At 43.4% G+C, this 13,547-nt stretch overlaps 1 protein-coding gene across 5 annotated transcripts in view; it reads left to right on the top strand.

The window, feature by feature from the left end:
* The first annotated feature begins 227 nt into the window (after positions 1-227).
* Positions 228-13,547, top strand: part of LOC105684691 (orexin receptor type 2-like) — a 38,022-nt gene continuing 24,702 nt past the window's right edge. The window contains exons 1-3 of one of the 5 annotated variants that reach the window (XM_048649470.1): positions 229-1,033; positions 8,015-8,601; positions 8,674-9,523. In XM_048649470.1, the coding sequence (XP_048505427.1) occupies positions 9,050-9,523 (474 nt within the window). In that variant the 5' untranslated portion in view covers positions 229-1,033; positions 8,015-8,601; positions 8,674-9,049. Of the gene's footprint in view, positions 1,034-1,122; positions 1,251-8,014; positions 9,524-13,547 lie in introns of those variants that run through there. The other 4 variants (XM_048649471.1, XM_048649472.1, XM_012398252.2 and 1 more) reach the window with 4 other exon arrangements.

The following is a 13,547-nucleotide window of genomic DNA, read 5'->3' on the forward strand; positions in this document are numbered from 1 at the left end:
GGATCCAAATCAGAGCCGGATCGATGACTACGGAGAATCGGAAGAAAGAAAGGAGAAAAAATGGCGATGCGTAATTAAGATCTCTGACGCGGGGTAAAGCGCGAAGGCCGATCGGAGGCACGTCGCGGTGCGTGTCGTCGTCGTGCAAATTTTTTTTTTACGGCGAAAGAATCGTCCGGAAAGAACGGCGTCGTCGTCGATGTTTGATATCCGAAGAGCAACGTTGCTCCCAAGTCCAGTCGAACAGAGACCGCGGCGGTGTAAACGTCTCCGAGGACCCCCGTGCCACCTGTATTTTACGAGTATATATACGCAATAATCGAGGGGGTTCGCCGCTCCTCGGTCCTCCGTTGTTCGGAAATTTGATTCGATTTTTTTTTTTCGTTCGTATCAAACGTCGCGCGAACGTCCACCGTGTGCAGCGCATCGTGATTCGCGATGATTCCAACCGATATCGTTATGGACACGCGCAATCGAATCTCGCGCATATAACGCACCACTTTCCTATGCTGTATACCTATGTATGTACCTGAACTTGGAGGGAAACCCTCGAGGGAAAGCCGCGGCAAGCGCTTGAATTGCACCCGCCAGTCCTGTACCTTCAGCCGACGCGGATGTTGAGGCATGCAGATCTTGTTTTATCGCTAGAGTCGTTCGAAATTCTCGGGCATTCCGAGGATCGCAGATGAACCCGAAGCGGCCCCTGATACGATCGCAGCATCTGATAACCAAAGGGGAAAAAAAGAACATCGAATAATAAAAACCGTTCGCTCACAATTGTGCTTCGAATCGTCGAAACTTTTTTGAACGCAAGAAAAAGACGAAAGATTAAAAGCGCTACGATTTTAGCTCGCGAACCTGCGGGACTTTAAAATTCCATTGGTGAATTTATCGATGAGTGATCGCGCGTACCTTTATCGAACAGTATTTCTTCGATCGTCTATTTTCTTCTATTTCCAATTGTGATTGATCGAGTGTACATACACACAGTGCGAATATATTTCGATTTCTCAACTGCGCGGAAGCGATCGAAGTGAGTTTGAAGCAAAACTTTACGCAAAGCGAACAAGACGAAACAAAAAAAACTTGGAACAACACGATTCACACGCAGACCAAATATAATCGGTGCTTTTTACCCCCGGGCGACGGTACGCCCGCCCGCACCGCAAAAAAATCTTCATAAATTTCAACACCGGGATCAATGTAGTATACCTATGTAGAGAACGTTCGACACCTACCCTCGAACGGAGGTAAAAAAAAAAATTAAAAAAAAAATGTCCCCGCTGCCGACGGATTGGCAAAAAATAAAAGGGTCGAAGTCTGAGTTTTCAAGTTGGCGAAGAGATAAAGTTTGAAAATTTGGATCTTATGCAAATATATTAGATTACGTGGTACCTACCATTTGCAATTAAATTTATCCACTTTTTTCAATGTTCTCCGAGGCGGTGGGAAATTTTTTTTTGTCATTCAGCCTCATAAAAAATGAAGAAATTGTTGACGAAAATTATACGATCATATTCCAGGCGTTCAGAGGATCTTCGTAATGAGAATGAGGCGAGCCACTCAAAGAAGCTCCTCTAGGCGAATCCGGTGTATATCCAGATATCCAATAAATTTCCAATTTTCCTGCGACGTAGGGTGTTAGTCGAATAGAAAATGAGCTTAACCAACGACGTCTTAATCATTCTAAATTAACGTTTCACCTTACAAAGGATTCTGGGAACGTTCACGGGGTGATTTTACCCGTCGAATAAATAAAGTGCCCTCTCTCGATCCGGAGGGACCTCATAGACCTTCCTATATCCCTATGGGTATAAAACGAGAACCGCGAACTCGATGATTATGGAAGGTACCGCTGTACTATGTAGACGGGGTATTCGAGGTGAAGTCTGATCGGTGATTTCGGGTGTATCTCAAGTTTTCCGATTTAAACTTTCTGACCGGATTCGGTCACGTGGCTGTCGGACCGATCCCGTACACCTGCCGTTAGCAAATCTCCGAAATTTCACTCGAGTAAACTTGTCGTCCAACTTTCGACGTACGACCAGACGATTCTCCCCCCTACCCCTAGCCTCCGGGAGCTTTTCGAGGATATAAACAAATCAATATTACCTAGCTAACTTCTAGTGGATTAAATCGAAGCGTGGGAAACCGCAAACTTTGGAGAATTGCGCTTGTCGGATTAATTACGTCGAACTTCGCGTATGTAAGGGAGATTCGAATCTCGCATTTCCAAAATTTTGGTTAGCTTCGAAGTTGTGGATGTGGTTGTTTTTTTTTTTCACTTCGAACCCTTTCGGAAATTTTCAACCCCCCCTGCAAGGGAAAGTTGTGAAATGCAGATCCCTTTTCGGATATCGAGCTTTCATTCTATTTTCGCTTCCGCTGAAATTTCTAATGTCTTCTTCGGATCCCTCATTGAAATATCGACGAAAAATTTCCATGTGTGCAGCTACACCTCGATCGTACGTGGCGCTCATAACCGCGCTATACCCGTACCCGACCCCCGCGTAATTGAAATCCATAAATTCAAATCTCAAGGTCAGTTTTAATCTTAATGAAAGTTCGTCACGCGCTCGAGATTCGCGACACACGTCCAACTGCGATCGTATACTCGCGAGCGTATAAGTAACGTAATTCTCCTGGTTGTCGGATTTGAAAATTTTCGGATCTCGATCGCTCTTTCGTTACTTTTTTCTCGCACAGAATTGAGAGATCAAAAATTAGCACCAAACGAAATGTCCGCCTCTTAAAAATCACGCGAATATTTTTTTTACCCCTATTTTTAAACCGCTTATTATTTAACTCGCGTAACACGAAGTCACCCGCATTTTTTGGAAACGTACGATCATCTCGACTTATTTCCCGCGAGCCGCGAGTTCGTTTACCCTACCATGTATTACACCTCGAGGCCGATCAAAGAGAGATCTCGAGAAAAATGTCGAGACGCTCAACAATATTCGGGTGATTGTCAAAGGGATCGGTTTTCGGTTTGGATGCACACAAACGAATTGATTGAAATGTGTCTGTTTCGTTAAACCATAGAGCTTCTTTGACAAGGATTACGGTGACTTGACTTTGCGCGATGTAATCTTTTGCGTGGAAAAAAAAGGGAGGAGAGAAAAAAAGACTTCCGATGGTTTGATCATCTTTCAAAGGATTGTATTTCGAACGTATCTGTACGGAGTGAGGCGCGTCGAGAGGTAATTGAGAAATTGATGGAGAAAATATTCTTCCCGCTCCTTTTCTTTCGTCAACGGCTGAGAAACAGCCGTTTCGATCATTGACCGAATCTAAGATAGCGGCGGAAGTCTTACGCTCCAGATTTTTGCACGGAATATTGAATTACGGCGTACCGACCACAACGTGTTGCATGTACTTGAAAGCTCCGTGCGGCGTTCGCGGTTATTTCCGCTAAACAGTTTTCCGGTTAATCGAGTAAACTACGAAGAAGCACGGTCGAAGTTCATTACTATAGGACCACAGGCATTCCCATAAAACGCTAATTAATTTAGGCCCAATTTCAACCGCGCGGAGGAATGCCCATTCCGGTGAAAAGAGACGGCTGGTATATAAGGCGTGGTGAAATTTAGGGCTCTACCGTTTCGAAATTGTTTGTTAAGTTGAACGGCGAAGGTCGAGTCAGTTGTATAAATAGCATATATAATGAGATAAAAGCGAGATCGCGTATAACTTTACAGTAGAACGCTTCGCGCGCTATTTCCCCATAAAGCTCCCCTGCCGCGACATATTTTTTTGTTTTTTTTTTTGCTTCAGATTCCAAAAATCTCCCGCTTCCGCCAATACGAATTCTAATCAAAACGGGTAAACACCTATTTTGTCGCACGCGGATCCCTTCCATCCTCTTGGGACTTTCGCGTCTCCCCACTACGCTCCGTATAGGAGTCACGCCGCGAGTTTATTGAGATGGCGAATAAGATGCCGGATGATGATAGTTTATCCCATTTTTTTATTTTCGCACCCTCGATTCTCAGAGAAACTAAATAACTTTTCTTTTTTTTTTTGTTTCGACTTCAAACGAATTGCGAAGTAAAAGCTTTCGTTTTCTTTGCTTTGTCGAATCATTGAACGAGCAACCGCAAGCTCTAAAATTTGAAATTGAAAAGGATGAATAAAAAAATTGGTATAATCGAAAAAAAGAATACCGAAGCGAATATGAAGGATCGATCAATTTTTGTAGCAGTCGCCCATCGCGGTGAGGTGAAGAATTCTCTCCGCTCTTATCTGAAGCTAAAATCCGATACACGAAGCTATCGAATTTCCATTCGGTTTGAGGTTTCAATTTTGGTAACTGGTAGTCGCTTTCCGAGGAGATCTACAAGACCGGAAATAGATTTTTCAGCTTCTCTATACGCTCCACAAAGTGGATATTGAAACTAACGCCGCCGAGTAGCGAGATATACTTCGTTTATATTTCTCGCTTTGTTTATGTGCCATCAGCTTTTTTTTTTCTTTTCCTCTATTTGCACCAGTCGATCTTGTTCCACCGGCTTTCGTTCTTTCGCTCGACGACCAGATATACCTACGATTCATATATCTCTCTCCAAAGCGTCGGAATATAAAATGTAACGATATTCGCGGATGAATCTAGGTAATCTGTATTCACGACTTTTTTTTTTTCATCTATTTTTTTTTTTCCAACGTTCCGAAATATTCCGTAAACTTTCCGCAACGTTTCCGTGACACCGAGCTTCGAATAAAGCTCGTCGATAAAGTAGCCAATGTTTCCAAAAAAATACTTGGACGACGGTTGCGGATTAGATGCGAAAAGTCGATTCGCGCCAATTAGGAAATCACGCACGGGTAAAAGCGGCTGCCCAAAATCACGTCTATTTTTCTCAATTTTCCGTAAACGCTTCCGTTCCACTGGCGCGTGACTTTTGGTTAGAAGTTACCGCGGCAGCGCACCTATATCGTCATTGGTGAGAAGATACACGCAAACTCGAGTATACGACTAGGTAGCGATCATTGCGAGAGGCAGGGTAGGGACCCGGTCCCCGCTGGCCGCCAGAGAATGTCGAAAGTTCGCGTCCACGGGGGAAAAATTCGCCCCCCAAGTTTCACTCGACTCTCGTCCGGAAAGTCAGGTATCGAGGAATTTTCGTATCCGCGTGTCACGAGCTTGAATATTTTCGACTTTGCAAACGTCGGGTGACAGTGTCTGGCGGAGGATTTTGTCGGGGGTGTGATCGATAATCCTTTTATATATACTTTTCAAAGTTAACACCGAAGTGTTGGTATATCTTCGGCTTATTCCATCCCCCTACCCACCCCCCACCCCCTCCGCGTGTCCTCCGCTTTGATCAATGTAATCGAGTCAGACGCTTATAAATTGGCGAAGAATATTTCAAAGCCTCAGATGAGGATAATGAAGGACTTTTTTCAAACTCCGAAGTTGCACCCCCCCCCCCCCCCCCCCCCCCCCCCCCCCCCCCCCCCCCCCCCCCCCCCCCCCGAGTGTAGAGTCTGTAGTATTCGTCAACCGCTCCTGGATTCTTTTTGAATTCATTTAATATGCGAAAGCGTTTTTTTTACTGGCCCCATCTTACTCATACCGTAACTCTTTATCGTCACTCTGTATTACCATAGTAAACGCTGCGCGGCACCCCTCGCGAATATTGACCCTTCCTGATCTGGTCCATGCAAAAAAGGAAAAAAATACGATATTAATAAAAAAGAACCCGCACCGACCGAAAGACATATTATGGTGCTCTTCGCCTTATATTGCCAACAAAAAAGTCCTCGGCGAAGATTTTTTGCTTTTAATATGGGTCTGTATTTCGTTACACTTCAATTATTCCTGCTATTCCGAAGGGGGGCCGTTGAGAAATTTTTGAAGACAGAAAAAAAAAAAAAAAAAGAAAAATCAAGTTCGCAATTTGAATAATTTCCGTGACCCTTTTCCGCACGTTAGAATATCTGATGCAAGAATCGCATTTTTACAGTCCATGCATCACCATTATCGCCCACCATAATTTTCACCCCTAATCTTCGAGGCGTTTTGTTGAATTATTCGCGAGGAAAATAATCCCTCGCTGTTCACGATAAGGAATAACGTCGTACCGGCGTGTAACGTGCGGTGTAAAACTTATTTCTCAAATATATATGTATATATATATTATCGATGGAAATTACCAATTCTGAATTCTCACGTAACTCATGCTACTGCACTTAACGTTGGATCTGTTACGTGTAAAAGCAAAAAAGAATTGGCAAATAATTGTATCAAAATTTTTTTCAACATTCCAACGGTGTTTCGTGGCCATAATTTTTCCATCCGCGTGGGTCGCGCGGAAGGTAGATAGAAACCCTTAAAAATTTGCATATTTTTCACCTACCCCCGCAAAGCACTTTTGTACAGAGTTCACGCGTTGAAATTGCTAGCGGGATACGATCTCTCGTTTTTTTTTTGTTTTTTTTTTCTGGTCATGGAAAGAACTCGTCCGTCCAGAGACGCGACAGTCTCGGCGTCCTCTTTCCCGATGCCGTAGAGTTTTCCTCGTATTCGCGGACAAAAAAAAAAAAAAGAAAGAAGAGTAAAATTTATTGGTTTCTTCTCGAGCCGCGCGTCTCTCGCGGTTTCGATGATCAAAATACTTTGTACTCGTGCGTACACGCTTTATTTTCAAATCGAACACGATCGGGCAAAGGGAGAAAGAAATTTGTAAAAAGCGAAAAAGAAAAAGAAAAGAAAAGAGAAAAAAAAAAAAAAAAAACACGAGAACAACAAGAAAAAAGCTCGGAGTTTAACCCGTATCACGTTTATAGTTGCGGTTCTAAAATCCCCGGATTACCTCTAACAGGAATCCAGGGTCTAGACTCTGCTCGTTTCGCGCTACGTGCGATTCCCGCATTCGCGTATATAGGCACCTATGTGCAGAACTCCAATTTTCTTCATAGGTATACCACCTAGTCGGGTGAACCGCACATCTGAATCGGGGGAAAAAAAAACTTGGACCTTGGAGTTAAAACGAACTTTGAGCACACATTTCAATTTATGCGCGATAGTAGTATCGGCAAACTTATGAAACCGAAGTCGATTCGATCAAATTCACACGCCACGAGAACGACGCACCCTCGGCGCACCCGCGTGTTGAAATCTTTGTCGCGAGTTCTTTGAAATAGCTGTGAGAAAAATCAAAGAAAAAAGAAACGAACATGTCGAGCCGTTTATCGCGCGAATAGATTTTTTCGAAATTTCACGGTGTAGAAAGTGTAGGAGCTGTTGTATCGAAACGGGATTAGTAGAATTGAAAATCTTATTCTGCGGATAGAGATTTTTTTTGTTTTTTTCTCAAGTTCTTTCGAATCGGGCCCGTCAACGTCACCCGCGCGACGTCTCAAAAAAATAATCCGGTCGGGATGATCCGCCCTTAAGCGGCTGTGTTCAAGATTCAGCCCGATTTTGGCAAGCTTCTCTCCGCGTAAAGGGTGGTTCACATTTATATATATAGGCCTCGAACGCGGTCGGTAGCGATTTTTTTTTTTCTGTTCAATTTTTTTTTTTTTTTTCTCTCCAGTTTTTCTTTGAGAATAAGCGAGAAAAATTTTAAACTCCAGGCGAGGATCAAGAGCAACGCCATAATAACGCGATTGATATAGGCGAGCGGATTGCGTATTTTTAAGAAGCTTTGAGCCGATAAATTCGTTAACGAAATCGGGAATTATTATAACGCCGAGTTTATTACGCCTACCGATCCGATTAAATATTATGATATCATTTAAGAGAAGGTTACGAATTTTCCCACAGCGTCGAGAGTCAATAATTCTTGACACTGTGGCGTGTGCCTTATACAAGGGGGGTACCACGGGTATATCTGTATACGGTAGCTTACATACTACATATGTACCTAATCATGAATGGAAAGATGGTTATACATATATATATATATATATATTTAGTCCCGATCGTGAATCGTGTTTCCGACGATATTTCCCCCCCCCCCCATGCCCCGCTTTCAATCGTCAATTTAATTTGCATATATTATTTCAGTGGGACGACGACCGGCGAATTTTAAGTCAATTCGATCGAAGTGCCCGTCTTATTCTCTAACTGGGCTCTGAACTCCGCCGGCAATTGGAGAGGGGCTACTCGGAATATTACGTGGAACGAAGGGAGGCACCCGCGACGTGATTCTCGGTGAGAGAAATCTGCGATCGCTAATACGGTATTCCCTCGAAATTCGCCCCGCAGATTACAACGAAGTTGGAGCCTAATTGCAGCCCCGTCAGGGTTGCAGTCGAGGGCGATCCGATCGAATTCCATTCTTCGATTCGGACGTCGATCTCGCGCACTTGCGTTACGCACCGCGTAACCAACTCTTTTATCGCGATTGATTTGAACGTGAAAAATATCCAACGCGTTGAAAATTAGCCGTCGGATTTAAAAAGGGCGTATCGTCCCGCGTGATCGCCAGAAATTAGTCGAAAAAATAACCGCAACTCGGCGTTGGAATATCCGATTCTCAGGAGGTTTGAGCGCGCGCGAGATGATCGAAATAGGTGGGCGATGTACACGAGGTTCGCAAAGCTGATCAATTCGAAGACGCGCGAGTACCCGGCATTGAAATTGTTTCATCGGTAAATGGGCTAATTCCACGTGCAATAAGATATCTCAACACGTGTGAGTAAACGTTGGTCACGTAATTACAGGCGAGTCGGGGTATCAGAGGTACACTACATCGGAATTCGATGTTCAATTAGTTTCACGTTCGCCAAACGCGGAGCCAATTCCGAGCGATTCGCATTTATGGATGAGATTGAATTGATCGAACTTCATTCAGAGATACCGTATATAGATTCGCAAGGTGTTCATTTTCCGAGCGATCGGAAGTGCGTCGGGGGATAAATCCTGACTTATACGTCGCTCGTCGCCATCGCGTTGAACTATTTTAACCGAGTGTCTATTCGAGTGAAATGGTGAACTCGTACAACCGCACGATACGAAAAGGGATCGATCACGTTCGCGTCTGATCGGAGAGCGTTGAATCGACGGTATTTAGCGGAGGCTAAGAAAATAGGAGAGATAATGGGGGCTTTTAAGCATTTCAACGTACTCTTGGCGGTGATATCGGTGGCATTTTTGATACACCCGGTATCGACGGAGGCCAGCGAAACGGATTACGAGGACGAGATGTACTACGAGGAATCCGGATCCGATGAATTCGAAGGGAACGACACCGCGAATTGTACGGATTACTGCGTCAGCGATGACGAGTACATAGAACTAATGGAGAATCACATATTTCCGGACGTTAACGACTGGATCTTAATAGCGATGCACAGCGTTGTCTTCGTCGCTGGAATCGTGGGGAACGCTCTTGTCTGCGTTGCAGTTTACAGGAATCACTCGATGCGCACCGTCACCAATTACTTCATCGTCAATCTAGCGGTCGCCGATCTCCTGGTTATCATACTGTGTCTACCACCCACCGTAGTGTGGGACGTCACCGAGACCTGGTTTCTGGGACTAAAACTATGCAAGGCCGTTCCCTACTTGCAGGTACGTTACTTTTTTCTATATCTCTACCTGCACACCTCGAGACGATCAATTTTTTTTTTCAAAATTATCAACCAGCCATTGCAAATGTAGAGCCCCTGGTCGTCCATACACTTTGCGAAAAATTTTGTTAAATGTTTTTCACCAGAAATCGTACGAGTACCGAGAATCCTCGCAGATTCGATAAAGCGGGGGCGGACCAGATAGAAAAAAAAAAAGTAAAAATCGGTATCAGCGTTTGATAATAACACGAGTAACCGAGGGAAGATGAAAAGCTCGTCTAGCGAACCGAGTCAACCCGAAGAGATACGGGCTACTGAAAAAAACGAGAAAGTCCTACTCCAACACTTCTCCGACTCGAGGAGAAGCGTTCGTCTGTATATAATATCACGTTTTCCACACGCGCATCCGAAATCTTCTCCGCAATCCGAATACGGATATACATATACCCGGTAACCTTAAACCCCACTTGCAATTGCAAATGAGGCGATGACGGGCTGCGCATAATTTACTCTCCTAATAAATCCGGCGTCACTTAAACCCCGCTTTTGACGCGATATACATAATACGGAAAATAGAATCCTCGTTGGTACGTATCGTTGAATTTTTTTTTTTTTTTTGTTCTTTTTTTCGCTGCGTCCTTTTGGAGAATGGAGCTCCGCTTCGAGTTTTCCCCGGAGGGAATTACGCGCGATGCTTCGTAGAAATGAATACGCCCAAAGCTTGTCCAAGTCGTAAGATGATGCTGCTTGATTTTCCGGCCAAACGGTCGTCGTTTGGTACGAGGCGAAGTGAGGCGGGTATACGCGTACAAACGCTCGTACCTAATTGCGCAATTTTTGTTATTGTCGGAGCAATATTATGGGCGACCCTTTAGCCGCAATCTTGCTACCCCGGATCCTCGCCGGATTAAAGAGTTCTTCGTGTTGTACGGTACAAGAAAAAGCGTGATCTTCATCTGGAGAAACTCTGCCGCTCCACTGAAGTTCCGGACTTCGATGAGACCCATTTTTTCTTTTTTTTTCTTCGACGATTCGAAAGCGCAACCGTGCGATCTTCGTTAAAACAAATAAGGCGCATTGTTCCAACGTACCTATTCGGCGAAAGATACAACTTTTGAACGCTTGAAAGCCAATATATTTGTGAGAGAAATAAAGAAACTTGGTCAGCCGACGTCAACCTCTTTTCACGAGTTCTATTTCATCGAATCCGAGCCGCAAAAATCTCGCGAAATCAAATTCGTTACAGAAACGTTAGAACGTTTCCTCGCCGTATATGGTTGCCTCGACGACCCGAAGCGATAAAAGCTACGCGGCTACGGAGAAACTATATTTAAAAGAGTCGTCGATTAACATGACAAAGCTTTCGCACATTCTATTAAACCTATTGAAAACTTTCGAAGCTTGCGGCGCGACGTAGCGAAGCGTGAGCGAAGCGAAGCATCGGCTAACACTTGTTGGCACAGTCCATTCAAGTTATACCCACCGCTTAACTATTGAAAGTTGTAAAGCTCGACGATATTACGAGTGGCATGTGCGGTTTACGTTCCTATTAACATCGTTTATACAGTTGGCTTCCTTCCGACTCATCATCTACTTGTTAGCGATGAACGACAGCGAATGCAACTTCGCATTACATCAGCTGATCGACGCATCGTTGTACATCCGCTCTGATCTGGAATCGAATGCGACGTGGAAACTCGCATCGGCAATTTCCGTGAAAACGTACGTACGTATACGTATAGATTCGAAATGCCTGTGGTAAGTTTTTCGGTGATATCCTCTGAGCAAAAAAAACCCAGACTCTTCCTTTCCAATTTTTTTTTTTTTTTCTTTCCTTCGTCCGATCTTCATCCACCTCCGCGAGTATAGAGAGAGATCCCTCTGGGAAAACCGAGCGACCGAAAATTGTTCCCGCAGTCAGCCCTTTTCTCCGTTTGTTTGTTTTTTTTTTTTTTTTCTGTTTTTTTTTTCGCTCATACTTTTTACGCCCACTCGCGCGCCTAATTCATTCGGATCCTCGAGCTTCTGAATTTAATGTTTGAGCCGGCTTTGTTCGAGTCCGTTCCAAAAACTATCTACCCTTATTAAATCCTCCCGCGGAAACATCGTCCCGTAACTCTACGTAAGAGAGGAGTAATGCGAGACCGCTGAAATCTACCGCGAGATATATACCTACCTACGTGCGGAAGGGTTAAGGGTTGACAACGAGAGATCATAAGCAGACAACAGCTTGCATATATCTGCGTGTATCGTATAGAGTAATTAGGGAATCCTGCCCCGTCCTAAACCAGGAGTTAATGTGACCTGCGAAACCTAGGAATATGTAGCGGAGACACATATTGTGTGTACAACTATCGAAGTTATCACCCTGTAAAGAAACCGAGATGGTCGTAGTTACGCCGTAACCATCCCGATGTCGACCATTTTGAAGTTTGTCTTATCGTTGGAATGAAATCGAATGGGTCACCGGGGTTTGAATCAGACGCAGCGGTGAAGTTTCTTTCGCGTTAGTTCAGAATCGGGGGGTATCGATATTGATTCTAATGAAAAGCAGAAGCCATATTTGATCGTTAGTAGATTAGTAGTTGCCGCATTTCGGGAGCGAACGGGAAACTGTAGGAGAACTTTTCAATTGGAAACAGTTGAATATAATCACTCAAAGTTGTAGACGGCACAGTGTCGGTTTTAGATTTAATTTACATCCTACGCCACCTGCTAATTTGTTGAAGAGCTTTCGATTACCCGTTTATATCAGGATTAATAGTTAAGCTCAGATTATCCTTGACACTTTTCTAATCCCTTTTCCAATCCCGTAACGTCCGCTCGGAGTCGACGAATCACAGAATTAAACGATCATCGCGCGACGCGATGATTAGGAATTAATGACTGCGAAAATGCCAATTTCAGCAGCTTTGGAAAATAAGCTTTTTTCGCCTTAAACAATTTATGACTGTCGGACACCTATGAATGTAGCGTTCTGGTAACTGCAGGGGAGATATTTTATCTCTGCCAGATTCCTCACCCGATATTCCATCCCCGTAAATATTTGCCGTTAGAGATAAATCGCTCGGAAGCGATAAGATCCCAAAATTTTCTCTATCAATTCCAAATGAAATTTTCTAATCGCGATGATACACCGCCCGCGCGTTTCCACCATTGGATCGATGATTTTCGCAATTTTCAAATATTTCCATTCGCACGTATTCATATTTTATATACCTACACGTATTTCGAGGTGGTGATAATTGTTCGCGATGACCAGTAATGGCTTTGCCCATAAAGCCAACGTTAACATTTTACTAAAAATATCTTATTGTTACATTTTCAATGGTCTGAAAATATGCGAGCTAACCGCGTGACTCACGAGCATTATATTTCCAGCGACTGTATAGAGGCTGCTTTTCAGTTTTCTAACTGTAAAATGCAAAGTAGAGTAATGCTTGTTATATACAGTTCATAGAAACCATCGACGACGGTGGTACGGTCTCATTGAAAGAAAAAATAAATAATTTTTCACAATTCCCCAGAGAAACACTGCACCTTTCTTCCATTTTCAAACTTCGATGGCTTATTGAGGAAGGTTAATCACCAGGGATTCAAGGACAAGGGTGGTAACCTACGCGTTATAATAAATCAGGTTCAAGTTTGATTAAGCTATCGTGTTTACGTTACAAAAGTTTTGTCAGCCTAAATTAATATTTGCTCATAAGCGTCTTAATCTTTACCATATATGTATACACAACGATCCGATGTTTCGTGTAATTTATTAACACTGCTAACGAAAATGATACAACTTACAACACGTAATAATCTACATCGAGTACTATATACCCGTATACACGAAAAACTAACAATTAAAATTAATAACCAGCGTCTCAAACTTGAGTGAGGAAAATTAATTTTCTCAGGTCCATTATTATAAAATTCATCGATTAATTATACAATCGAACAATTTCTTTTTTCTTCCCGCGAAAGACGTTAGTCGGTTTCCGTACAGGTGTTCATAATGTGACGTAATTCTAAGG

This window comes from Athalia rosae, chromosome 2, assembly GCF_917208135.1.
Source record: "Athalia rosae chromosome 2, iyAthRosa1.1, whole genome shotgun sequence".
In the NCBI taxonomy this organism is placed as follows: Eukaryota; Metazoa; Arthropoda; class Insecta; order Hymenoptera; family Athaliidae; genus Athalia; species Athalia rosae.